At 49.6% G+C, this 25,929-nt stretch overlaps 8 protein-coding genes across 8 annotated transcripts; 6 read left to right on the top strand and 2 right to left on the bottom strand.

The window, feature by feature from the left end:
- The first annotated feature begins 518 nt into the window (after window positions 1-518).
- K460DRAFT_390954 (uncharacterized protein) lies at window positions 519-5,295 on the top strand. Its single transcript, XM_040935805.1, has 5 exons — window positions 519-998; window positions 1,056-1,956; window positions 2,000-3,521; window positions 3,574-4,369; window positions 4,424-5,295. The coding sequence occupies exons 1-5, from the start codon at window positions 556-558 to the stop codon at window positions 5,187-5,189; spliced, it is 4,428 nt and encodes a 1,475-aa protein (XP_040793013.1). The 5' UTR covers window positions 519-555; the 3' UTR covers window positions 5,190-5,295.
- Window positions 5,296-6,246: 951 nt separating this feature from the next.
- Window positions 6,247-7,012, top strand: K460DRAFT_270965 (uncharacterized protein; the record flags this gene model as incomplete). The annotated part of the gene is made up of 2 exons (XM_040927692.1): window positions 6,247-6,515; window positions 6,574-7,012. The coding sequence occupies 2 exons, from the start codon at window positions 6,247-6,249 to the stop codon at window positions 7,010-7,012; spliced, it is 708 nt and encodes a 235-aa protein (XP_040793012.1).
- A 1,240-nt stretch (window positions 7,013-8,252) lies between these two features.
- Window positions 8,253-10,196, top strand: K460DRAFT_422922 (uncharacterized protein; the record flags this gene model as incomplete). Its single annotated transcript, XM_040938191.1, has 3 exons — window positions 8,253-8,422; window positions 8,622-9,270; window positions 9,325-10,196. 3 exons carry the CDS (start codon window positions 8,253-8,255, stop codon window positions 10,030-10,032), a joined length of 1,527 nt encoding a protein of 508 aa, XP_040793011.1. The 3' UTR covers window positions 10,033-10,196.
- A 432-nt stretch (window positions 10,197-10,628) lies between these two features.
- Window positions 10,629-11,006, bottom strand: K460DRAFT_261142 (lytic polysaccharide monooxygenase; the record flags this gene model as incomplete). Its single annotated transcript, XM_040927465.1, has 1 exon — window positions 10,629-11,006. A coding segment is annotated over one exon (378 nt), but the record flags the coding sequence as incomplete, so codon positions are not given.
- A 1,352-nt stretch (window positions 11,007-12,358) lies between these two features.
- On the top strand, window positions 12,359-13,417 carry K460DRAFT_400511 (uncharacterized protein; the record flags this gene model as incomplete). Its single annotated transcript, XM_040936334.1, has 2 exons — window positions 12,359-13,102; window positions 13,190-13,417. 2 exons carry the CDS (start codon window positions 12,359-12,361, stop codon window positions 13,415-13,417), a joined length of 972 nt encoding a protein of 323 aa, XP_040793009.1.
- Window positions 13,418-17,485: 4,068 nt separating this feature from the next.
- K460DRAFT_400510 (uncharacterized protein) lies at window positions 17,486-18,510 on the bottom strand (the record flags this gene model as incomplete). The annotated part of the gene is made up of 2 exons (XM_040936333.1): window positions 17,486-18,388; window positions 18,445-18,510. The coding sequence occupies 2 exons, from the start codon at window positions 18,508-18,510 to the stop codon at window positions 17,486-17,488; spliced, it is 969 nt and encodes a 322-aa protein (XP_040793008.1).
- A 2,497-nt stretch (window positions 18,511-21,007) lies between these two features.
- Window positions 21,008-22,238, top strand: K460DRAFT_327329 (thiamine pyrophosphokinase). Its single transcript, XM_040930664.1, has 2 exons — window positions 21,008-21,286; window positions 21,342-22,238. Exons 1-2 carry the CDS (start codon window positions 21,053-21,055, stop codon window positions 21,900-21,902), a joined length of 795 nt encoding a protein of 264 aa, XP_040793007.1. The 5' UTR covers window positions 21,008-21,052; the 3' UTR covers window positions 21,903-22,238.
- An 860-nt stretch (window positions 22,239-23,098) lies between these two features.
- On the top strand, window positions 23,099-25,459 carry K460DRAFT_327327 (glycoside hydrolase family 16 protein; the record flags this gene model as incomplete). Its single annotated transcript, XM_040930663.1, has 2 exons — window positions 23,099-23,417; window positions 23,481-25,459. 2 exons carry the CDS (start codon window positions 23,099-23,101, stop codon window positions 25,457-25,459), a joined length of 2,298 nt encoding a protein of 765 aa, XP_040793006.1.
- Window positions 25,460-25,929: the final 470 nt, after the last annotated feature.

The following is a 25,929-nucleotide window of genomic DNA, read 5'->3' as shown; positions in this document are numbered from 1 at the left end:
TCCAATCGTTGAGTTTATCTTTGGCCCCAGTAGCCTAGTTCATGCAATGAATGCAACATGAAACACCCGAATCACGCAACATGGGACGCCCCCATGCGGGTCGCTTCTACCTTGCGCACTATTGCCTGCAGCCATTTGCGGCTTCAGTGATTCTTTCTTGAGCATGAAAGAGTCAGGTTGTTGAAAGATCTTATCTTCAAGAATAGCGACTTTTTCCAAATAATAATGCCTACAACCACGCTAGCTTTGTTATCATTATGGATCGAATTGTTGGTGTGCAGGTGTCCGATAGAGCGCGATCAGTATGGCGATCCGGCGAGCTGCTAATTCAGGGCTGAGTTGAAATTACGGAGCGGCCCGATTGGGCTCCATTCGTTCACTTGTGTTTGCCGAGCTACCAAGGGTAAGCGAATTGTGGGTGAGGTATCAGACAGCTGATAGCTTGCATTAGTGAGCCGCAACTCGGCTTCATTCCATCTCCATCCGGCTGCCGTCTTGTGCCCTCCAATCCTTCTACACCGTTCTCATATAATATATCCATCCTGATTCAAGAATATGGCCATGTTGCAAGAGGATGAAGCTATGGAAGATCTTGATTCTGATAAACCCTTCACAAGTCACACATCGGGACCGAATACCCGCCTGTCGCTAGGAAGTCTCTTCAGCCTTGTTGAAAGGTCGCTCGACAATGCAATCACAAAGCATACCGGTTGGGCGTGGAAAGAAGTAGATGCGGCAATTCATATACACGATATTGTCCTCAGTCTAAGACACATGAAGCATGGGATTACCACCGTAAAAGCGAACATCGGCAATTCTGCTACAAGCGAAGCCCTAGAAGGCGAATCTAACGAAAGGCCTACGTTCTCAATGCTTTTAGAAGAAGTTGAGCGTAACGATAAGTTTCTCTCTGGAACAATGAGGTCATATCTAGAGGATGCGTTGGATAGTCTGGATCAAGTAAAATCATCTATAGACTCCCCAGGAGAAGCTGCTTCGTAAGCCACACCTCCGATTCATCTCAATATCACATGTTTTTCTCACGCGTCCCGTAGGCACTCAATGAAACCCATGGAGATCAGAAAGCTTCGAAACGCAGTACATTGCTTGGCTTTGCAACGTGATCCCCTGCAAGCTTTTTCCGAGTGCACCACGGAGTTGCCCACCATGCGAGAGTCCATCTCTGAAGCCCCGTTACACTCCGCAGTTGAGCCTACTGCCGAAGATCCAATACCGGACATGATGCCAGAGCTGCTATATTTGCCACAGCCTCAAGCAACAGCACAACGTACAGATACGACCATGTCCAAGTTCAGAGGCCCTCGACTTGCTGAGCTAATCAAGGGACGCCTCACTAAGAGTGCTTTCTCCAAATCCGATTTTTTTCCGCAATATGATCTTGAGGAACTCCTCGATGAGGCTACCATCAAAAGAGAGCTCAGAAAAGGTGGATGTGGAAAGGACCCAGAACTCGCCGCATTCATACAGAACCATGCAAAGAGAACATTTGCTATACTTGCGTATCGGGGCCTTATCAAATATGCTACCGGTCTAAACATCTACAAGTTCACAGATGCTTACCTGCCCATCGAGGAGAAGGTTGCGCAAGTGACGTCGCTCAATGGATTTCTCAAGGATGACAGTGCCCTGGACTGGTTTTTAACATGGCGACTGGAGAACGTAAAGGCCCCTTTCCCGAGCTCTGAAGATTCAGAAGCCTCCAGCGATGAAGAAATTGCGGATTCTAATACCACCGATTGGGCAAATATTAGGAACTTTCGCGACACCCAATGGATCTTCCTTGCAAGGGTATTCAAGAAGGGTGCGATCTTTGAGATATTGCATGACAAATGTCCGTTACCCATTATCAAATATAAGAAAGATGTAGCCAGTGGAGGTTTCAGTGTTCTACATAAAGGTCGAATACATCCAGCTCACCAAGTGGGGCTCATCACTGTAAGTTGATGACCCGATGCGCAAGCGAAACTAATATTTTCAGGGCGAGCTCATTGCCATCAAGGAATTGAAGGACGATAAGTCTCGATCTGAGAAAGCTTACAACGTGGAGCTTGATGCGCTTGAAATGGTGCAGAAACTCGATCACGACCGTATTGTCAAGTTCTTCGCAGGGTTTGAACAGGATGGTCAACGGTATCTTATGTTCCAATGGGTGGACGGCGGGAATTTGAGAGAGTTTTGGGAAAGAGAGCCATCGATTCGAGATAGGGCAACGATTGAGTGGGCACTGAATGAGATCAAAGGCCTGGCTGAAGCCCTGAAATCTTGGCACAATTACGACCCCGACCCCAGCTCTCAACGATTTTGTCGCCATGGAGATCTGAAACCTGAGAACATTGTGCTAGATCGAAGCACAGGGGGTCGAGGCAAGTTTCTGATTGCAGACATGGGACTCGCCAAAATCCACTCACAACCCACGCATGTGCGTCGGACGCCGTCCTGGGGTCTCACAGGGACGCTACGCTATCTGGCCCCGGAGCTCAATAGTATTGCACCGCAAATCTCCCGCTCTATTGATATATGGAGTTTCGGCTGCATACTACTCGAATTCATCATCTGGATACTCTATGGCTACGAGGCCTTACACACTTTCAACACCTCGCTTTCTGAATTTTCCAACAGATTCTACATATTTGTTGGCCAGGAGTTACGGCTTCACCCAACGGTTCAGCTTTGGATTGACCACATGATGAACACTAGTCTTACGAAACAGGGTCCAAGCATGAGCGGCGCTCTTGGAGCCATGCTTCGATTGGTACACGACCGACTCTTGATCGAGGATCCAGAAAGCAACGGAGGTTCAACAATAATGGTGAATGACCGGAAGGTTCACATCCCAGGAACAGTTCCTACTATCATCACGACAACGGTAGATGAAGAGAACACTGCTATTTCCCTCATTCCAAGGGCTAAGATTGGTGAAGTCTGCGAAGTACTTTCGAAGATTGTACAGAACACCAGCTCCAATTACAGTTATGATCCAACCTTCCCGATGAATGCGCAGAATGGCAGTGGACCTCAAAGCAGGCAATCATCACTTCATGAAAACACGGTCCCCGTTACCAAGCTAAGAAAGCGACAGCAGGACCAGGACAGCTTAGACTCGGGCTTTGGCTCTGGGTCTGTTGGATTCGCCAGCACTCAACACCCTTATGTGACACCGGAACTGTCTGATACCTGGGAAATATACACCGACAATCAGTTTGCCAAGGACGTTTTCAGATCCCTTGACCGGAATGATATTTTGGAAATTTTACCAGCAGAGACAACATCTCCGATCGGACTTTGCGAAAATTGTTCAAAAAAAGATGGAGGTATTCTTTTTGGTCGTGGATATTCTTCCCGTATGAGTGATATTAAAACCACCGCTCACGTTTGTAATCTTTGTCGAATACTTTCCGACACCTCAACATCAGGTGCCGAGCTGACATACTACCGGAACCGCTCCTCTCTGGCTACTAGTAAGAACGGACCTCCAGTCTGGTCCTTGGTTGTTGGCCCAGGTAGGCTTCAATGATCTACGAGTAGTATATAATAACTGACCCGGTATCGCAGGCGCCCTCAATGCCTCGTTAGATATTCAAAGGGGTTTTCCACTCCTTCCAGAACCAGGAGGTTCAGTTCAAGCTGAACTACTTCGGCAATGGGTTCATGACTGCAATTCCAATCACATCTGCGAGCCCAAGAGCCTTATTTCTATGCCTACGCGACTTATCGATCTGAAAACGCGCGGTGATCCGAACGACTTGAATCTTGACTGCTCAGCACATCGCCAAGACAAGCGTTATGTTGCACTATCGCACAGATGGGGGGACCCAGACAAGCACAAGAGTATCTGTCTCCTGAAAGACAATCTGGAGCAGTGGCAGAGACATATTAATCTTTCAAAGCTCCCACAGACATTCCAAGACGCCGTCAACATTACGAGACAACTGGGCTTGAGATATCTTTGGATAGATTCCCTGTGTATCTTGCAAGACTCAGAGAATGACTGGAAGACTGAATGCCAAAGGATGGAGGACGTGTTCAGCTTCGCGAACGTTACCCTTTCCGCAACCTGTTCAAGTGGTGTCAAGGATGGTTTCATCCGGCCCGATAGTATACAAAACTTCCGGAGAAGGACCGCATATCCCCTTGATTTCATCACGCGGGACAGGGAAAGAACAAGATTTTATCTCTGCGATGCCATTGACGACTTCAAACGTGACGTTGAAGACTCCGAGCTCAGCACGCGTGGATGGGTGTTTCAGGAGAGAGCACTTTCCCGACGGATCATTCACTTCACAAAGACCCAATTGTATTGGGAGTGTGGAGAGGGAATAAGATCTGAGACCTTGAACCGACTTTGCAAGTAAGACGTCCCAGACATCATGACTGAATATGCGCACGATACTGACATGCGTAGCTCCAAATCCGCTTTCATGTCCGATCCAGAGTTTCCAACATCCATGGCTTCCCAATATAAGGGAATGAGAATAAAATTCTTCGAAGAAATTTACCGACGGTATTCAGAGAAGAGCTTCACTTACGAAGCAGATAAATCGCTAGCTATGGCCGGAATTGAGCGCCGATTGGAGAGAGTATTCAAGGCGACCGCGTGGTACGGGATCTTACATGACCCCAATGATCTAAGCTATCTTCGAAGAAGCCTTCTCTGGCGAACCTCCCCCCCTGCTGAAAATCGAGAAGCAGCCCTTAAGCCCGGAAGTTTGACATATTCCATCAAGTACCCCGCGGATCGTCAAGTCCCAACGTGGTCCTGGATGGCGGTGAAAAGCTCGATTGAATATATGCCGGCCCCCTTCGGTGAAATGGACTGGAACCTGGACCTGGACCTAGAGTTCGCTCCCAGCACGACCAAAGACATTATCCAAAGGAAGCAACCCACAGGCATTCTGAGAGGGACCAAGCTTCCAATTGGCAAGCACAGTGCCGATGATGACAGAATTTTCGACTATCATGGATTTGCAGGATTTACGCGACTATCAGATATCGGCTGTGTCATTGTAGGTACCGAGAAGAGCGATACTTTGACAAAGCTTCAGAAGCATTATGTCCTGCTTATTGTGCCATCAAAGTCTGGCGACCTATACCAGAGAATTGGCGTAGCTACAATTTTTAGAGAGCCTTCTTGGATATTTGAGAACCCCAAGCGGGTCAGAATTGCGTGAAGACTGTTTTCGAGAGCGCGATACATGGCATTAGCGTTAGTCATTTCTAGAACAATGTACTTAGTGTCCTTGGGGTATGGTACAACTAATCTGCTTCTCTACCGAGCGACGAAGTGTTGCTGAATTCTTCACATGTTCTTTGCTGCATATATCTATTCTGCACAAAATCAACTAAGTTTGTCTCTGAACATACAATATTCCACCCCATGATGACTGAAAATATGTAGAAAGTTGGAAAATGACGTCAAGGTTGTTGGTTCGGCCATTGTCTGTTATTGCAATCGTGTCTACGATCTTTTTGAAATAAATAACACAGATTACTACGCGTTACAGTACAACTCTTCGTCGGAAACTATCTGCGTCATGATTTTTCTTGCCCACGCGCAAGCGGCCAACGGATTACAGGGTCGATACACGGATATGCGACTGGATTTACGGTGCAGCCTCAAGATTCTCTAGCGTAGACCTATGTGAATTATACAGTTGTGCATCCTATTTTGGATTGAAGTCGACTTCTAGACGTTCTTTTTTGGAGTAAAAGGTTGCTCGTTTTATTGGTAGCCGATTAATATCCGCAGGGCTGAGCGCAATCTCGAACAGAGATCCTCCGTGTGGGGTGCACCGCTATTAGCCCGGTGTATGGAAGTATAGCTGAAATTATATCGGACCCATCACACAGAAGTCGCGAGCGCAAAGCACAAATAACTTGCGAGGAAAGATTGGCCGGTGGTTATGGGTTGACGCTTGTGTGCATTAATTTCAAACGACATCTTAATCAAATTGCCGGAAGCACAGGCGAGAAAATCAATCATGTGAGACGTTTAATCTCAACACCGAACGCGCTAAATCAGGAATTACTTTATCTACTCTAAAAATGTGCGCCGAGTTTCCAGAGTATGGATCGTGAATGGTGGAGTGAGGGAGATAATATTCAATCACCCAAACTAGTCCGAAACTGTAACGGAGTGGGAAAGCCTAGGGAAATTTTAGCACATAAATACCTTTGCCTTGCCCTTTCCCAGAGGCTTAATCGTTCAACCCTTACCCAATCGCACCCATGTTCCGACAAACCGCTGTTCTCGCGCTCGCGCTCCTTCCTTTCTCCTTGGGCCAAGTCTCAGAAAGCTTTGAGAGTGGGCTGGACGCGACCGCATGGCCCACATATGCGCCTGATTGCAACCAGGGGGGTAAAGTCACGCTTGACAGCTCCACGGCTCATACTGGCAAGAACTCTGTGAGGGTTGATGGTGCGGGTGGCTTTTGTGGACATATCTTCTTCGGCACGACGAAGATTCCCAGCGGAGACGTTTACGTCAGAACTTATCTGTAAGAATACCTGTGGACCAGGTCAAGCAGTGCTAACACTTAGTTCTTTTCTCTGCAGAAAAGCCTCGAAAGCCCTCACCGACTCTCACGTCACTTTCATCACGATGCCAGACTCCGCTCAGGGCGCCAAAAAGCATCTCCGCATTGGAGGTCAGAGCAAAATCTTAATGTACAACCGCGAGACCGACGACGCTACGTTGCCCGATCTATCCCCACAAGGCATTGCCGCTTCCAAAGCGCTTCCCGCTGGCTCCTGGCAATGCTTCGAGTATCACCTGGGCACCGACGGCACAGTTGAGACGTGGTTGAACAATGCGACTATCGATGGTCTTACTGTAAAAGCGGGTACGACCAATAGCAATGCGGGACAGTGGCAGAGAGGCACTTCCAAACCGAAGATTACTGCTGTTTATTTTGGATGGGAGTCGTATGGCGGAGATACGAATACCTTCTGGTATGATGATGTTGTTGTTAGCTCCAGTCGTGTTGGATGTTGATGACCTACTGCCTGTGGGTATCCGTCAGGATCTAGTGCGAGCAACTACAATGCTACAATTTATTTTTGAGAATTTGATACGACGTCAACATTTACAACCGCAATAACAGCTACTCGTATATATAAATAACAATGTAGATCAACGGAAGTTGGTAAGACACATTGAAAGGCCCTCGTACGGCTAACAAGATTTGAATCTTTTTGGAGATTGTTCAATAGTTTACGTAGCAAGCTTCGAAGACCTCGAGCAATATCTAGTAATCAACCTTGAGATAATAAAAAGTTGTAAAGCTCGGAGCGCTCTCTGCAAATCGTGAAAGCGGTGTTGCAACAAAAATGAGCGGTGCGGAATGAACCATGTTATCCACTGGAAAGTGTACTCTCGCGTAATTTGTATGTTTTATTGTATCAAAACGACTTCCATAACCACGCCCGTTTGCTCCACACGAGCTTACTTTGTTGTAGTAAGCATTGTCAATACCTACTTCAGCCTGCAACCCGATATTGACTGCCCGTCCTTTACACCAAGACGACGACATCAGAGCTACTGGGGGTGGGGGAGTAACGTGAAGAATGGGAGATGGAGAGGGTCGATGGAATTGAGATGATGCTGAAGCCGCGGTAGGCACTTGTAGCAGAGAAAGGTTAGGAGTATAGGAGTAATAGGGTACGTTGATAAGTACCTGTGACTAGGCTCTATTAGCTATAATATAGTGGATGATTCCGAATACGGATGTGGTGTTGATTACTTGATATTGGAAGAAGTATCCTTCAACACTATTCTAACAACAGAGACACTTTCCCTGCTCTACAATTCACAGCGGACCTTCAACCTTTTTGATGGGGTCATCGCTGGTTTCTATTAAGCGAGCTGCAGCTCCCAACCAATGACACAAAAAAGCACTCAACCTTTCACTAGAATGTCCAATCACCGGAAGCAAAAGTTTGAAGAACTCTCCCTTGCATCATTCACCGGTTACGCCTTCCGGTGACGGCAACCCGAAAGACACTTCGCCGGCCCGGACGAATCCCGCTCCCCCATTCTACTTCAGCCCACCTTCACTTCACCTTCACCAGACCACTCTGTTTAGGTAACGTGCAAGCGAGCGCATAGAGCGCATGCGCGCGCAGATGCAGTGGCTTGCCACCTAAGTTTTTCACTTGCTCCGCTTGGGTATAAAGCGATGGCGTCTTCTTCCCTGCGATCAATACTGCTGCCACCTCACCGACCCCAGTACCAGATGCTACCCTCAAAGGATGACGACGCCTCGCGCGTCATTTATTCATCTAACGATTTACCGGTGGACGAAAGCGAGAATATGTTCTGTGGGGGCGATGGAAGTGCGGCCTTGTCAGTGCAAGGCAAGAAGCAAGCACTTGCGGATGTGAAGCCTTCCAGACATCGCGATACGTAAGTAATCACTCCAAGATATCTACGTAAAGTCATAAATGAAGGCATTCGGCGAGCTATATCGTCTGCGCAACCCAACCTGAAGGCCCTCAGAGCCCTATGCACTTAATCGCAGCCGCGAATGGGAACTCCTTCAGAATAAGCTATTCAGAAGCCACTCACTTGTATTTGCAATTAGCAAGTTACTTACGTGCGATAGCTATTTCGGAGCGTTGCTCTTCAACATCTGCGCATTCATTCTGCCGGCTCTCCACGGCACCTTATCCAAGCTATGGGTCGCAAAAATCGACTCCTCCATGGTAGCCACGACAGACAGCTACACTTACATTGGTGTTGTCGCAGAAGTCCTTAACGAAGGCCTTCCGCGTGCATCATACTTGGTCATCGGTGACAAATCCAATCGCACCTTCCGCGAGCGACTCCAGCTAACCCATACGCTCATTCTCTTCCAATCCATCCTAGGACTCATCATGAGCATAGGGTTCGTGGCTGGAGCGTCAAGTTTCGCGAAAGGCTTTGTCCCGGCCGAAGTGCGAGACGCGAGTGTCACCTACGTTCGCATATCCGCTTTCTCTGCGTTCAGCTCCGCTATGGAGTATGCAGTGAGCACATCGACACGTGCGCTGGATAAGCCGGATGTCCCACTCATTATCAGCTCAGTCAAATTTGCGGTCAACATCATCCTCGATCTGCTCATCATCTCTAAGTTCCATGTCGGTAAGATTACGCCATCAGTCAATATGCAGGCTGGGATCTCACTTGCTTGCAACCTTACGGCTGCCTTTGTAGGTTTGGCATACTTCATCTACAATACAAGCTTTAGGTCTAGGCCAGCAATCCACGGCGACGTTTCTAACCAAAAGCTCACACCCTCCCTACCCGCACTTGTCACTTTAGCCTAGCCTGGCTTCATCTTTTTCATCGAGTCACTTATCCGGAACGCGCTGTACCTTTGGCTCGTTCACGGCATCGTTGACCTAGGTAGCGATTACGCGACTTCTTGGGGTGTCTTCACAACTATCCGCTGGGGTCTCGTCATGGTCCCGGTCCAGGCACTCGAGGCCACAACACTTACTTTTGTCGGGCACTCTTGGGGAAAGTTTCGTTCAGGTCTTGAATCTGCCACTCAAGACTTCAACCCACGAACATCACGCACCAAAATCTGGAGTATAGTGCGGCGGGCATTCTACTCCATTGTCATTGTTCTACTCGTGGAGATCCCACTATGCCTCTTGATGTCCTTCCTTGGTGCGAAGCCTTTCGCACTATATCTTTCGGGCTCGGAGAAAGTATCGCGCATTGCAGCCCGAATGTGGCGGACCATCGACTGGTGCTATATCCTCTACGGCGTCTCGACACAGCTCGCCGCAATCCTTGTCTCGACTCGTCCGAAGTGGTATCTGTACCAATCACTCGCATCAAATCTGCTGTACGTACTGCCATGGGCGATTGTATGCCAAGTAGTCCCGCTCAACGCGAGCGATGCTTGGACGTATCATAGCTTAGTGTTCGGTGGTAGTCTAGTCTTCTCCTTCTTTGCGGTCATCGCAGTTGATAGTGTCTTGGCATTCAGGCTGAGACGAGGGAAGATGATAGTGAGCCCCCCATGATATAATGGGGAACATACACTGCATGGGTACAACCGAGAGATCTAGTGAAAAGAGGATACGCGGTGATAGTGTATAAGTCTTGCTCGACTAGCTAGTAGGTATTAGTGCGTTTCTTCTGGCAACCGACATAGGGAAGCAAAATGGCGAGGATTGTGGTCAACGCTTGATAACTAGGAATACTTTGGAAGGTAGAAATGCTACAGCCTAGTGCATGTCTTCGTAAACCCACCTTTCCTCCCTTGAAAGCCTGAAATTACTGATGATGTTAACGACACTCAGCCCTGCCAAACGTCCGGCTTCGGCTCAATATAGGTCGAAGTATTCGGTGGGGACCGACTTGTCCCAGGCTCATGAAACCAAATACTCGGATCATCCTCACTATACGCGTTCGGGAACCTGACGGAAGGTCCTGGAGTGCCACCTCCCCCTCCCACGATCTCGACGTGCGCACAATTGACGAACCACTGACTCTGTCCATGGCTCGGGGAAGGGAGGAAATGCTCGATCCTCAGAAGATATTTCCCTGATGGCGTCGTCTTCGGGATTGTGAAGTTCATCTCGAGTTTTCCGAGCAATGACCACGACGTCGCCCCCTGTGGTCCCGCATATGCAATCTTGAAGAAATTTCCTTTCCCATCATAGTCGTTTAGGCTCTTCAAATCATTCGGTAGCTTTGACAGGAACACCTGTCCTGGGCCTTCATGGAAGATATACGGCTGCGAATCGCCCTCGTAGTATGGACCTGAAACCATGAAGCCAACATTGTCACCGGCAAGGATCGTGGCGGTCTCAATGGTGTTGGAGTTGTGAACGGGGAAAGCACCGCGACCACAAGTGACGTTTTCGTTCTCGGGGCCGAAGATGGGGAACGACTTCTGCCAGAGGTCATTGTACAGCCCGGCATTGCCAGAAATGTCGCGGATGTACTGGAAGTCTTTAGAGATTGTGTTGTTGATTATGAGGCGGTTAAAGACATCTAGGTTCACAACTTAGTACGGTACTCCGTTATACTAATAGCTATCTACACGGACGTACAGTGGGCGCTCGCTTGGTGCAAGAGCACAGCAGCAAGACATATGAGTGTGCAGTGCCTCATACTGATTGTGTTGTTGCTTTGCGCTCGGTCTGCAAATCTACACAGTCGAATCTAGCGAATTTATACATTTACATTCAAGGATAGGCATAAACACCCGCCGAGGCAGTCTTTTCATACATTCCCTACTATAGAGTAGAGAATCCAACGCCAAAGTCCTCATGACCAAGAGTTGCATTCTAAGGATTTTCGGATGTTATATTGCAGGTCGCATTCGCCAATGAACGTCTGTTCGGTTGCATCCGCATATTAGGATTACCCGATAGGTAAATTCATAGATGAATCCTAAACTGGCTGATGTAGCACCTTGACCTAACCCCAGCGGGGTAGGCGCCGCCCCATATTGCGGCAATTAAATTAATTCCTACTCCTTATTGGCAAAACCCATACTGGATATGTTTCAGAATGAAGGATTCCTGGTGTGCTAGGTCGGAGCGGTATATCCGGGGTATGTTTAGCAGGGGATCTTTGGCTTACCCCACAATGAGTGCAAAGCTTGTTCGCACCTCTTCTACAGCATTTCCAAACGCCAGTTCCCATGTCATTTCGCTGCTAGTGCGATCTTGTTGTGTTGCGCAATCATGTGAGGGAGCAGTAGACTTGCTTGAGCTCTCTCCTCGCTACCTACCTACTATACACTTATCACTTGATGAACTTAACCTGCTATGGTGAGGAGCTTACATCTCTAGCTTAGCATCTTATTGAAGCTTCACAGGACACGGCTGAACCCAGAGCTTCCCATGTCGCGGTTGTAGATGTAAAGGGAGACGTCATCGGGTCGTTATGGAAACCATAACGAAATGGGGTAAGTCATAATATTGAAGGTTAGCTATAGGAGAAAACGTGGTTCCATGATCCGAGCGAGATGGTGATTCTGAAATCATAAGGTTGCAAGTTGACGCGATGCCCGGCCATAATAGTCGCCTGCTGACTAAAGCTCCGCGTGCTAGCCCCACTAAAATGTAGCACGCGTTTCTTCGTCCATCATCAACAGCCTCGGGTGCCATCACGGCATTCTTTAATACCAATACATAGACCTTGGCGACAGTCACCACTATCATCTCCAGCGAATTGCGGCATATGTGCTCGTCGTCCGAGCGCTTCCCAGACGCTCTCTTAACTGCTCGATAGTGACGGCCATCTTCTACCCTGGAGAATTCAGAACTGTGTCTGTAGGCCATCCCCTCGCGAAGCACCACGGAGAGCAAAAGATCAACCACAATTGCATTCCGAATGACGCAAACCTCCCCGCTTCTGACCCTCCCAGGCGAACTGCGGAATTACATTGTCGAGTATGCCTTTCGAAGAGAGCCTGGCACCACACCTCTACCCCTCTCTCGGTCCCAGCTAGCCCTTCCCTTTGCCTGTCGCCAATTACACAGGGATTTCCAGGCTCTTGCACGATCCTTGACTATATTCAGCATACGCTGGTCCTCTGCTCAGGAGCTCCGAATGAAAGCCGACAGACTGTTGCCAGCTTCTAGAGCATCGATCACGAAGCTTCAGCTCGAGTTCCAGCCCAATTTCGAAGCTCAGTTTGTTTTTGATGCCCGACGAAAGCGAGTCACAAGTTTTGACTTTGCAGGTGCTGGATTGACCGGGCTTCAAGAATTGTATTTCCGCTACCCTCCCAGTGACGTGATGGGAGGCGTTGGCGTTACGGGCCGAGAATTTCTCATGTTAGCGTTATGGAAGATCCTCTGGGAGAGGGGTAATGATCAATTGAGAAAAGTGTGTGCTGTTCACGATGGAGCGCAGCCGTACCTTTGCCTCACTTTGCTATACGGAATGATGAAGGAATTCGGGCCGTTGAAGAGATCAAATCGCTGGAAATTACAACCCGATCTTGACCACGGTCAGGTTCACTTCTTGAAGAAAGGCCATGATGGCAAGCCATGTAGGCAGGTTACACTCGTCGTTGGCTACAGCTTTCGGGAGGCTGAAGAGTATTGTGCCGTGCGCGAACAGCTCCACGAGGTGAGTCTCATGCATTTTAACGAGCTTTTCAGTGACTCGTCAGATGATGGAAAGAGGCGTTTGATTTTCCAGGCTAATATAAACTAGGGAAAGCAGGTAGATATTATCACAGCTCGACGTACAGACTGCGCATACGCAATACCGTTCCATGAGCTTTCAGATCACGAAATAAGATGCGAACTATTAGACCTCTCACTCCTGTTCCGGGGCATCCACGAGCCAATTCTCAACTTTGCGCCTCGGATAGAGGTAATACGCTCCATGTCCGAAGTCGTAAGCCATCAGGCCCTTCGAGTCCAAAATCAATCTTCTTGAAGCAACATCTACAGCAAGGTGGGGTTTTTGAGATAAAACATGGTTGTTGTGCTGGGGCACAATTGGGGAAATCAGTTGCGCAGCTGTGCACATCTAAATCCTTGTTACAAACTGGCCTTATACGATGACATTGAACCAGTGGTAGAAACTCTAGGGCAAATGGTTTTCTAGATTCAGCTACACGCGCAACAAAGTTTGGCGGTCTCACCACCTACTGAAGAGAGTGTGAATCTATTTTCGAGCGCTGATAGTCACGATGGCTGCAGGAATCCACACTAGGTTCACAACGTCACCATCACTTCGGAGCCAACATACATAGTCGGCAGCCATGTGGATCTTTCGGTCTAGCCTCCCCACATGTACGCGTCACCCTCAAGCCGACTAGGTAACCTACATCGCCACAATACCATTTAGACCATTCTGCGATACCGGCCGTCCACCAACTCTAACACACGTAGGGTCACTCTCCACTCTCTTTCAACAACCCCACCTGCTTTCTTGGAAGACCGGCTAAAGTCATATGTGTCTCTTCTGCACGTGGCGAAGCGAGGTGGAGAAGCCGTAAGCAGTCAGCTTCCCTCGACCAGGCTTGCGGTGGTGGGTCTTCCGGGGTTGACTACGGGCGTCCCTCGCGCTCGGGACGGCTCGTGTCCGACTAGAAGCGCGTGATCTGCGATAGCAGATGCTGGAAGAGATATCCATCCATCCTTCAGAAGATGGAGGAGATAAGTGGCGATTCCATCGTTCGCGCGCCCATGTGGAGCGAATGTGGAGATCCAAGGATTGATGCAGGGCATGTGGTTCCCTTCGAGTCCAGGGCGCACTCAGCGATTGGCAGTTCGATCGCATCAGCTTGTGGGGTCTGTGGAGTAGCTTCCAAACTGTTCACCGGTCAACGCGCCTTCAACCCTCCTTCCATCTGATCCATATATCGGTAAAAACACCCTGCAGGGTCCTGTCATGAAAGCTTTTAGCACAAGCTTTTCGGTGCTAATTCAAGACCCGAGATGCTCTACCCGTTCCACTGCCTCCGTAGCATCTTCAACACAACCACGACTAGCCAGCTCATGAAATGACCTAAAAAGACTATGACATCTGAAGTACGGGCGGAAAGGCCTCCGCGCCCACGTCTGGGCTCGCTTACAGCTGTTGTGGAACGGCCCGGGGGCTTGGACGGTAGCGCACAGGAGCCTTCTGCATGGCACATCTACCTATGGCAATGGCTCGTGGACCGGACCCAGGGCCATAAACGTCCTGGGGGCTGCAAGCTACATCCTAGCTTCCCCACGAGGCTTGACACAGTCCCTGGATTGACACTATCTGCACACCCTCATTGGATGTCAAGACGGCGAAGATACAGCTTATTCCTTAGCTTTTGGATCGCCATGGATCAAGAGAAGCTATGATGCAAGTGGAGAGGCGTCGTTAGCTGCGAACCGTGTCCGTGCCGTACCCGTACAGGATTGCGAAGCGGGCGCAGATGAGATGACACCGTAGATAGACATGGCCAATCCAATGCCGATTCTGTTGTCGGGTAACGTCTGCAACGGCTATACGGGTAGCGAGCTGTCGAGCACGAGCGTGGCGGGCTGAAGAAAAGTGTATACGTAATGCAGGGCAGCACACCATGATGCTATGCTCCATGCGCTCCGGTAGTACTTGAGCCGCACCCTGAGCGGTACATGTCATCGGAGAAACGGGTATTTGGCCCGCTGTATGGTATATCGAATACGAGATACTCCACTTACCGGTTTTGTGGTTGCTGGAAGCGCACATTGACACATGTATCATGCAGTGTTTAGGTCTTACCTTTCGACCCCCTTGTTCCTGCATCAAAAGTATAAATGTCTATCTTGAAGCATACGCGTAAATGGATCAGCTGATGTTGAAGAGGGCTTCAGACGGGTATCGATAACAGCTAGCCACCAGGTGCGGTGGACAGATGGCCCCGAACCCCGCCAGTTGCGCCGACTAAAGATAGATTTAACTTTATTCCCTGATCCTAGTCAAGATCATGCACACGCGAGCTAGATGCGTATTTCACTGTTGGTCTGTGTGAATGATGCAGGAACAGGGGTTTGACGCGCGCCGTGCCGGTTTTGACACTGTGTGGTTGGTTGCATAGATGAACTAGTGGGGCCCGGGCTGGTGCATAGGCGGCAAGTCGGCAGTTGGTGGCCTTGGTAGTGCTTAATACGACGAAGAAATTATAAAAATGGTGAACGGGTATGTTGACTTAGGTTCCGTATTGGAGGAAGTTCACCAATTCGTTTACTAAATGGAAGTTTCCAGTCAACGAAAGCGTCATCTAGAGCAAGCTGGGTCTGATGTCATGCCCATCGTAGATAGTAATGCAAGCGGTCAGCCACCGGGTACGCAAGGAGTTGCCAATACAGGCCAGATTCCTACTATCCTCCAATCACAAGAAAGTCCATTTTTAATGGATAGCTCGACTTACACAGCATTCACCGGTGTGCTTCTGCATATCCAAAGTCGTGCCCAGGCACAATGCGCTGCAACCATGGGAAAGGGTCATGCAGTGGCTCCAATGCCTACGTCGCGGACATGCGAAGCATTAGCGACGGTGTAGACATCCGACTACTGTATGCGAATACTATACCTTGTTATCAGCCATCGATCACTAGCATGATGGTAAGTGGGGGATTCTAGCCACAGATGTGGGGTAGTAAGTGGCTGGTCAAGTCCGCAATAGGAGCGAATAGACGAAGTGGTATTTTTGCTTTTGTCGAGTGTGTGTGGGACAAAGCCTAGTAGCTTGAGGAGTCCGGATTGGTAATGCGAAAGATGCGTCAACTAGTGGTAAAGGAATGCGAACAGCGAAGATATGGCATTGAGTTCCGAGGATAGTAATAGAAACTACTATGCCAAGTCGTGCTATGGTGGCGCAAGGTGTCCAATAAGCATGACCCGTACATGGTAGAAAACTCAGTGTGGAAAATGCAAGCCTTCTGATGAGATTGACCAATCCGACTAATGCCACCATGATGACGTTTTAGCCGTCCGGGGGGCAGGCGTAGGCGATTAGGCCCTTTCGCGGCGAAAGTCGGGTCTACTTCAGAGAGCCTTCATCATGGTAAGCATTCAGAACATGAAGCGAGATGGGTATGTGGTTGAAGTCGATGTGTAGGCTCGTATGTGGCTTTCATAGTAATCTCATGCGGCAGCCACATTGGACCAGAGCCTACGCGTGGCAGTCGGAGTTGCATACGGACATTTGAGGCAATGGCTTCTGATCGACAATTGCATGCTAAGTCATTTAGGGTAATGGTAAATAGTATCACGAAGAGTGGCTGAAGAAGCTCGAATGACGATGAAGTGATATTCTGTGCCTAGTGCTGAAGTTCGACCTCGAAGCAACTCGTGGCGGAAACGAGAACACCTCGCTCACCCATGCTCAAGATCTCCAATCTTCAATGGTTCAAGACTCGATAGGCCAAAACTGACGAATCATCGTTGTTCCCGATGCTGTCTGTCCGTGGCTCAAGAGGTGTCCCGTGATTCGTTGACCGAGTTTCACGGTCATGTGAGACTTCGGAGTTCAGTGAAAAGACGCTGCTCGGTGGCAATGAGGACAGATGTCTTTTCAAAGACGCGAGACACAATGCTAGTAGTGTGTATAAGCTGAGTTTTGTAGGTCTTTCCAGGACGGTGATGACGAAGTGCGTTATTTCTTGAACCAGAAAGCGCGCGGCTTCTCATCCATTCTGAGGCTACTTCGCTAGCTGCATACTCTTTGTAGCTCTCAGACCTATGTGAGTTGCGCATCGCGATGTGCGAAACCCAAGAACTGGCTGGTCGCAATGCGCAGCAAGCTTGAGCCACATGGCACTGCCCACTTGTCAGAATTCAGGGTCCATTCTTTATTTGTAGTGAGATTTTTGTGCTTACCTCTAGCCATGTGACGTTTGATGGTCAGCAATCTAGCGACAGTCAGCTCGGGAAATAATGACTAAACAGCATCCCGCCTAGTGATAATAAACCCTTCGGATCCGACGTACCTAAAGTGCCCATTGTGTTCCGGGCCCGATAAACAGTGTTATAGCCCATCTAGTATTGCGATAGGCCAGGTATGAAAACGTCTTCCCAGATAGGCGCATGGCTCGGAATAAGATTCAAGTCGTGCAGGAAGGGAGCCGAAGTGACAAAATTTGCTATGTTGATCTGAGTGGCGGTAGGTTGGTAGATTGACCATTCGTCTACACTCGGTCCCGGATTGTTGAAGTCTTCCGCCGAGCACTCGCTAGTGGTCAATGAAGGCACCTCGCAAGTGTTGGATCCTAGCTCAGTTGACATGTGCGTGGGGGATACAGCGAGAGAAGGCTGAGGCCATGACATCTGATCCATCTGCATAACTTGCTCATGTTCAGATGTAGGCCACATATTTGTGGGTAGCATCGCCGTCATATCAGGGTCAAATCCGAGTCCAGCCGACACAAACACTTCGTCTGACCATGACTGAGAATTCATGTACGGGTCCAGGTTCTCTCCAATAGATAGTGGCTCATGGTAAATTGTTGGTTCTGGTGTCTGTGGTGTCAAACGACCTGAAATGGGGAAGGTGTTCATCTCCACTGCTTGTGTGTAGGCAACCATGTTTTGCTCGGGAGCACTCGAATACGAGTGCCATTCATCTACGATTTGAGATGTGTATGTTGGAAGGGGGGTGAGCATGGGGTATCCTGAGACGCCGGAAGCATGCTCTGTCATTTTCACAGCAGTGCTAAAATCAATATGCGGGGCGGCGCGCATAGCCCGCGGTCGGTTTGAAGAGGGTACGGTTCGAAGTGAAGTGTGTCGATTCAACGACGGTACAGTGCTGGTGGAGTGATATCTTTTCGATGACATAAAAGGCTTCTTTATGTTTCCTCGGTAGCCATTATCCGATGTGCGACGTGTTGATCGCGGTTCACACTTGATGCCCTTGGTGATGCAGCGGGAGCACGATGGTAGCTGGAACATTCTATCAATCAACTTGGACACTAGTCGACGAGGGAGATATTACTTACAGCTTTGTCGCATTTTGTCTTCGCTTTCGCACAAGTGACACATGCAATCGCTCTCCTTGAAGACATCCTAGCGTAGGGATTGTGCAATTGTGATAGCGGTGGTTCGTGATAAGGTGAACTTCGGGTAGGGGTGGAGGCTGTAGACTCAACCATCGCCGGTAGATCCATCTTCTAACGGTAAGGGATACTAGAGCTAGAAGAAGAGGGTGTGCTGAAGATAGCAAAATTATATAGCAGTTGAACGTAATTCGGGGGTAGTAATAGTTATACAGTCGCGTCGGGCAGGTATTCCGTGTCAAACTCGTGGGATGCTCTGGCTTACCCTAGACTGGGGACTTGGATAGGTTATAATCCCACCGCTCCGAGTGAAGATCGGGCTTGGCTGCTGGTGAGTGCTGCGTCCTAACGGCTGTCCTGTGCAGAACTTGGCTTAGAGGCTAGGCAATACTAGGCTCACAACCTGGAGTACACTTTTGGCATGTACAGCTCTACATTGAAAGTAGTCCGGACTAGCGTCGAAGAGGCGTCGACCACCTTGTTGGGTCTTGAGCCAAGCGTCTAAATGTGCCTCTTCCCAGATGTGACCCCAGGGTCGATTGCAGTGGTTTGCGCCATACCGGACGTACTTCGTAAAAAGCAAGTACGTAGGTTCTGTTTCAGCCTGCAGATGGCGGCAGGGGAGAGCATGCTGACAGGAACCGCGTTGGCGGGTGTAAGCTTGACGATGATGACAGGCGATTCGCATTTTGTGGCTCAAGTCTTGCGAGACTTAATGCGTACCGGTAGTTGGTTGCGTGTGTCGAATAGTAGGCGGGTTCACACGTGCGTAAGAACAAATCGCTGCCCTCATAAACCGACCGCCCATCAGTCGTTGAATTGCAGGACCTTGTGAGGTCCGTAGCGTATCTAATTCATGACTCGCTCAGCGATAGTAGGGATCGCGATTCTTATCAGCGTTAGATACACGCAGGATTGTGGTGTTAGACAGGCGGAGAAGAGCTTGGAGGGCGTCTGCACAGCACATGGAGGGTTAGGCGATTGGGGCGGCGAACCAGCCCTGAGGCGTCGCAGTACCTGAGAATGTGCTGCTACTGCAAGCCTTCTGAAGGTGTGGACGGACAATGAGTTGTGGCACGACGTGGTGAGATGTCGACCGAACCCTGCCCGCTCGGAGCTGCTGCGTTTGGTGCGGGGCCAAAGCATGCTACATCGAACTCGTCCCGCAGCCTCATTGCGCAGTGGGCGATGTCGGCGACGATTATCGTCTTGAAGAAAGGAGTGGCCATCTGCCGCTCTACTACAGCTCTGCGTATGCTGGCTAGTAAGCGCGATTGTTGCGAGTGTAGTGTGTGCTCGACGTCATCTCGTAGGGCCCTGCAGACAAGCCTCGGTGACAAAATTTCCTCTTTAGTCGGGGTCGGGTAATATCCTTATTGCATACGCGATTGACGAGAGCATACCATTAATGGTCAAAGAAGCTCGCAATTTCTTCTTCTAGAAGCCTTCTTACTGTTGCTAGCGCGGCCAGAGTTTGCACGACATTGACCCGGATCCGACTGCTCTGCCATAAGATCTTGTCTTGGGGCGCAAGAGCCGGAGGAACAAGTATTTTGAGTTGCCCATAGCACAGTTGAATTCCACCTTAACAATTACCAGCTCCTTTCGTTGATGACCTTTCTCGTCGGAGTTGTGCGCTGTAAATATAGCATTGTTGCTGAATGATCTGACGATGGAATGCTTTACGCAGTACCGAAGATCTTGAAACTTAGTTTCACGCTTAGACAAATCCTTTGGCGATTGCCTGTAAGACTAGTGAACTAATGTAGGTCCGAAGCACGATCCAACCGTTAAGGCGTTGGGGCCGTTGTATATAAGCAAGCCATGTGGGTGAATAACGTTATCGATGGGGCAGCTGCTCTTTGCGCTATAGCACGCTGGGAGAAGAGTTGCCTATTGTAGATATTCGAGTCCATCTTTTGATCATTTTCGAAATCCATGGCGTCTGTATAGCCACAATACTGCAGATAGCGTTGATTACATACCAAAGGTAATACCGCAAACTATCGTTTCACGTCCACTTCCTCAAGATGCGGGTATGGGGCTATCGTAGGATTACTTGAGAGCTTGTGGATGACATTATCTAACATTGGTACCACGCCCTTGTATTGGCGGGCTAGCGGAAGAATTTTTTCGCCCGAGAGGAGAAAATATGTACAGATCAAGCTGTGTGTATCTAATGCGTTGCGCTGTAGCAGTAGATGGAGCTCGGTGATGTACCTCGGGGTCGAATACAGCGCCCAGCGACGAGACGACTCTGACCTGGGAGATATAAAGGCGGCCGACTGGACATTGAATTATACTGCATCAATAAGCCTCTACAAGACTCCAGGGTTAAGTGTTGTACTTAGGTGGTGAGTTCGAGTGATGTCCCGTGATGAGGTATGAGGCAAGGAGCTGGAGAAATCGCGATACAACTAGAACGTTTATAGCCTAGCTCGTCGCGTATCTGCATTGCATTTGCCGCTCTTTTCCGCGTCACTACTTTTGCATTCTGTTAGATTTACGACAATTGTTAAGCATTCGCACATTTTTTATTAAATTTGGAGACATGGGTGTACCTGAAGCAAGCGAGTTCTATCCAGCAAGATTCCTTGTAGAAAGCGATCACCCAGAAGATTCTTCAACCCCTCCAGACCTACTCATCCTAAACCAACCAATTGCCCATTTCGCGGCCTTCTCACGACTCTGGAAACACTCAAAATATCGGATATGCGCCGATGGAGGTGCTAATAGGCTATTTGACATGTTTCAGGGGGACTTGGCAAAACAACGAGCACAGTTTGTGAGAAAGGCCATCACTGGTCGGATGACGTACATGCCGCTGACGTATCTCATAGCTACCCAATTCTGTACATGGAGATCTTGATTCACTGCGCGACGATGTGCGTGAGTACTATACCGCACATGGAGTCGAGGTGTCGCAAGATCATGACCAGGAAAGCACGGATTTTGGCAAGTGCATGCAGAAGATTTCTTCAAGAGTATCTTCCACAGATCTGCAAGACGTGCTAATTCTTGGAACCTTGGGAGGAAGAGTCGATCAAGGCCTAGGGCTTTTGCACGAAATGGTCAGAGAAGAGACGAAGCATTCCAATCTAAGGCTGTGGCTCTTCTCCGAATCTAGCCTTTCTTTCATTCTCAAGAGTGAAAGGAGTGTGATAAGGGGGCTTCAAAGCAGTGGAGTCTTTACGGAAAATGTTGGCTTTGTTCCAATTTATGGGCCCGCGGTGATCACGACTGCTGGGCTGGAGTGGGATGTCAAAGATTGGAATACGCAGATGGGTGGGCGGGTGAGCACAAGCAATCATGTGCGAGCGGATGAGATCTGGGTTGAGACGAACGCGCCAATTTTGTTTACGATTGAAAGAGCACGCTTGCAAGAAATAGAAAGGATGTGAGGTCACTTACCGGAGTCCTTATTGCGCGACTTGCTTGTATGTGCACGTCTCTTACTGGGGCCCGCAGCTTCTAGATAAGAGAGTTGCGTCTCTGGGCAGCACGTTCTTCCCAGAGCCAACCAGGACGCTCTCGCCCGTTGTACAGCCGACGCGCCACGATGATGCACCAAGATTTACAGGCGCTAAGAGACAAATCGTTGCTCGCAATTTGACAATCTGGGCGCCGAGACACGTTCAAAGAGACAAGCACAAGGGTTGGGATTGTATGAACAAGACAGTGTTAGTACATATGATACAGAGGCATGTAAAAATTCAAGAAGACTTTCCACGGCGATGGCTCGTCGCAGTATCAATAACGGCCGCGCATGTACATAACATTGGGTGCATCATAGACTAGAGGTCATCCATGGTTTGCGCGCTGCCCGAGGTATGCATATCCACATCTTTACGATAACAACAGCGAGTAGCAGGGGCTTGGACGCGAACCAAACACACGTCGAATACATCACGATTCAGCGCTCACAAAGGGTAGGAAAGAAGTTTGTGAGAGTTGCGATCGAACAATGGGGTTTGTAGAAGTTGCGAGCTTGAAATTGCAGCAAACACGAGCTCCGGCTACAGTGACTAATTCAGCAAAGGCCGCGATACAAGACCTATCGAACAGGAGCTAATTCTCGAAAGAGGGTCGAATTAGTCGCAGGTAACAGGAAGGAGCTCGTGATTGGCTGGGTGTGGTTCAACGTGGGGTTCACCGTTCCAATGGTACGACTATCCATGCTTGTCTCTTCTTGGTCAAACCCAACGAAACCGCGCCTCTGCCTTGACCTCACTATTTACCCTGACTATTTACACGCGCTATCGCTGGGCTCTTGGGAGTCTGTTCACTCGCTCACCACAGCTCTCTGTCGTCTGTTTCCCGTGCAGCTGAGGCGTCACATACAACGGCTGCGTTCACTTGCAATAGGCCCTAGACTCATTACCTCGATCCTCACCTCGCACTCCACGGTTCCTTTCGTTCGGCGAGGCTCGTTGCACCAGTTCGATTCGTCTACACTCTCGCATATTCTACGAGCTGGTAGGAGAAACCATAAAGGCATACCGTAGCAATTGGTGTGAGCTATACAGTTTCAGAGAGCTGTGGGGAAAGACAGCCGGGGCGTAGCGCCACCCAGTCGCTAAACAAGCGTATACAACCTATGGCGGCCCCTCTGAAGAGAACTGCATCCTACACATCGTCACGGTACTCCGGTACAAACGCAGCGGGCCATGTTGAACAATTCGGGCGGTCTACGTCCAGTCTATTTGCAGAGAAGGAGGCTGCGTTCCTGCGTGGGCCAGGCAGCGAAGGGACGAACCAGTATGCGAGGGCCCCAGACAGGGAATCCGACGACAGCGCCAGTTCGGGTTCCGACTTGGTCATCGATTTTGGTCTTGCTCATCCGACGCCACAGCTCACCTCACCGTTTTCTCCTACGGTATCGTCTCCTCTGAACCCTACAGCTTCTGCCTCAAGCTGTAGTCATGGAGGTCCTGAAGGCAGGCAATTGCAGTCGAACGGCAGTATGCACCCGATGACAGGGCGGCCCATAACTACTGGCGAAAGGCGCTCTCAGCCACGCCCTCTGCGGCCGTCGTTAAGGGGAACACATAACAAAAGCGCACCAGATCTACCAAGTCAGGCCGGGCGTTTGCCAGGCAGCTCGTTGACCCTGCAAGATCTAGGCACGGATTACACGCGATACTTCAGTCCTTACTCAGACAGCCCCAGAACTTTGAGTGCGAGGAGTTCTTTCTGTGAACATTCATCAGCTTCCAGGCATCCGTTGGTATCTGGAACGATGACTCCTTTACCAGCTAACCCTTTCCTTACTCCAAATGCTTCAACAACAAAGCTCAACACCTTGTTCGATCCAGAAAAGAATACATCCTTCATAGACGATCGACTAACCGCGCCTTATGGGGACAAGGGCATGGCAGCCTGGCCGTTGATTGGAGATGAAGTCGAGTCAGATGATGAGCTGCACATGCCGCACCCTGACGATGACATCCATTACAGGCCAAAGCTGCGCGATCACTTTACAAAGGACAGCATTGTCTCGACGATTGGCCTCTTTTTCATGATTGCTGGCCTGCTTTTCGTTTTCATCGGGCTTCCAGTACTGTCCGCCGTTGGTATCATCGATTACAACTCCTCATACGGGGGGCCTTCGATACCGAGCCGATACAAGCCCCAGCCATGGGCCAAAGTGAACGACAAAACCTATCCGCTCCTACTGAACATGCGTAAGGGACTAATTGACCCGGATACCCCGCAGCACGTTATGAAAAGAAAAGGGGCACACGGTGATCAATATGAGTTGGTGTTTTCAGACGAGTTCAACAAAAGCAATCGCACGTTCTACGAAGGAGATGACCCGTACTTCTTTGCCGGTGACTTCTGGTACGGTGCGACCAAAGACCTGCAGTGGTACGACCCGGACGCAGTGACCACCCACGACGGAGTACTAGAAATAAAGTTGGAAAAGTTCATCAATCATGGCCTCGAATACCGCTCCGGCATGCTGAACAGCTGGAACCAGCTTTGCTTCAAGGGTGGCATCTTTGAAGTCTCGGTATCTCTGCCAGGGCCAGCAGGTGTAACAGGCCTTTGGCCTGGTGCGTGGACAATGGGCAATCTCGGGCGACCAGGCTACTTGAGTACAACAGACGGCATGTGGCCCTACACTTACCAGGCCTGCGATGCTGGTATCACGCCAAACCAATCGAGTCCTGATGGTCTCTCCAACTTGCCTGGACAACGACTTCCTTCTTGCACCTGTCCTGGGGAGGATCACCCTACGCCTGGGACTGGCCGAGGCGCACCCGAAATCGATGTCATAGAGGTGGGAGCCACGTATGCACCGCAAAAGATGCCCATCGCGACGCAGAGTTACCAAGTAGCCCCGTTCGATATCTTCTGGTATCCGAACTACAACTTCACTGCGTTTCCCGACCATAGGCTCAGCTACTTCAACAGCTACACGGGTGGTCCGTTTCAACAAGCTATTTCAGCCACCACCAACCTGAACAAGGACTGGTTCGACGGTGTTCAATATCAACGATACTCGTTTGAGTACGCGCCTGGTGAAGGCGAGAATGCCTTTATCGACTGGAAGGTCGGGGACCAGACTATGTTCACGCTGGACGGCCGCGCCATCGGGCCCAACGGCAACATCAAAGCCCGCCAGATATCTGAGGAGCCCATGTCAATGATTTTGAACTTGGGAATCAGTAACGGTTGGACCTGGATCGATTGGGAGCACCTTATCTTTCCGGCAGTCATGCGAGTTGACTATGTACGGCTGTACCAGAAGACGGGCGAGGAAATGGTGACTTGCGATCCTCCGGGCTTCGAAACGACCAAATATATCAAAAGGCACCAGAACGCCTATTCGAACCAAAATCTCACAGTCAGTACATACCGGCTTGGTAATTTCAACTTGTTGCTAATGTGGACGCAGCGATGGGATCAGACCGGCCACTCGTGGCCAAAGCACAAACTCAACAGTGACTGTTGATTCTCCCACGCTTTCCACGGACGCAGGGGCGCGTTCCGTGATACTTTCTTGACTAGTTGATTACGATATGATAACGATGCATAACTCGGCGGTAGACCTCTTCTACAACAGCGCATACGACGGTTGCAGCTGGAAGGATTAGGACCTCATGTCACGCATACGGATGACGGCATTTTTTGGGCGATTTGGAAAGATGGCTCTGACTCCTCACGGATTCATCTACGATCATTGCATTCAGAGGATCGCGGTGGTTTGGGCAGCATGCAGTGGTGAATGGCATCGCAGGCTAACAGCGTGTATGGATAGCGTAGCGTAATGTATAACAAGCAGACCTTGCTGCTAAGTCCTTTGCAAAAGTCTTCTATGGTTACTATGCTGACACAGCGGGTTCTCGTAGTATTCGACTATGTGTTGCCGCCATTTATTCATGTTCAGACAAGGGGTCTGTCGGCGCCATACATCCCCGCGTT

Source organism: Cucurbitaria berberidis (genome assembly GCF_010015615.1).
Source record: "Cucurbitaria berberidis CBS 394.84 unplaced genomic scaffold K460scaffold_1, whole genome shotgun sequence".
Classification (NCBI taxonomy): Eukaryota; Fungi; Ascomycota; class Dothideomycetes; order Pleosporales; family Cucurbitariaceae; genus Cucurbitaria; species Cucurbitaria berberidis.
The sequence above is the reverse complement of the archived record's forward strand: the minus strand, read 5'-3'. Positions and strand labels throughout refer to the sequence as shown.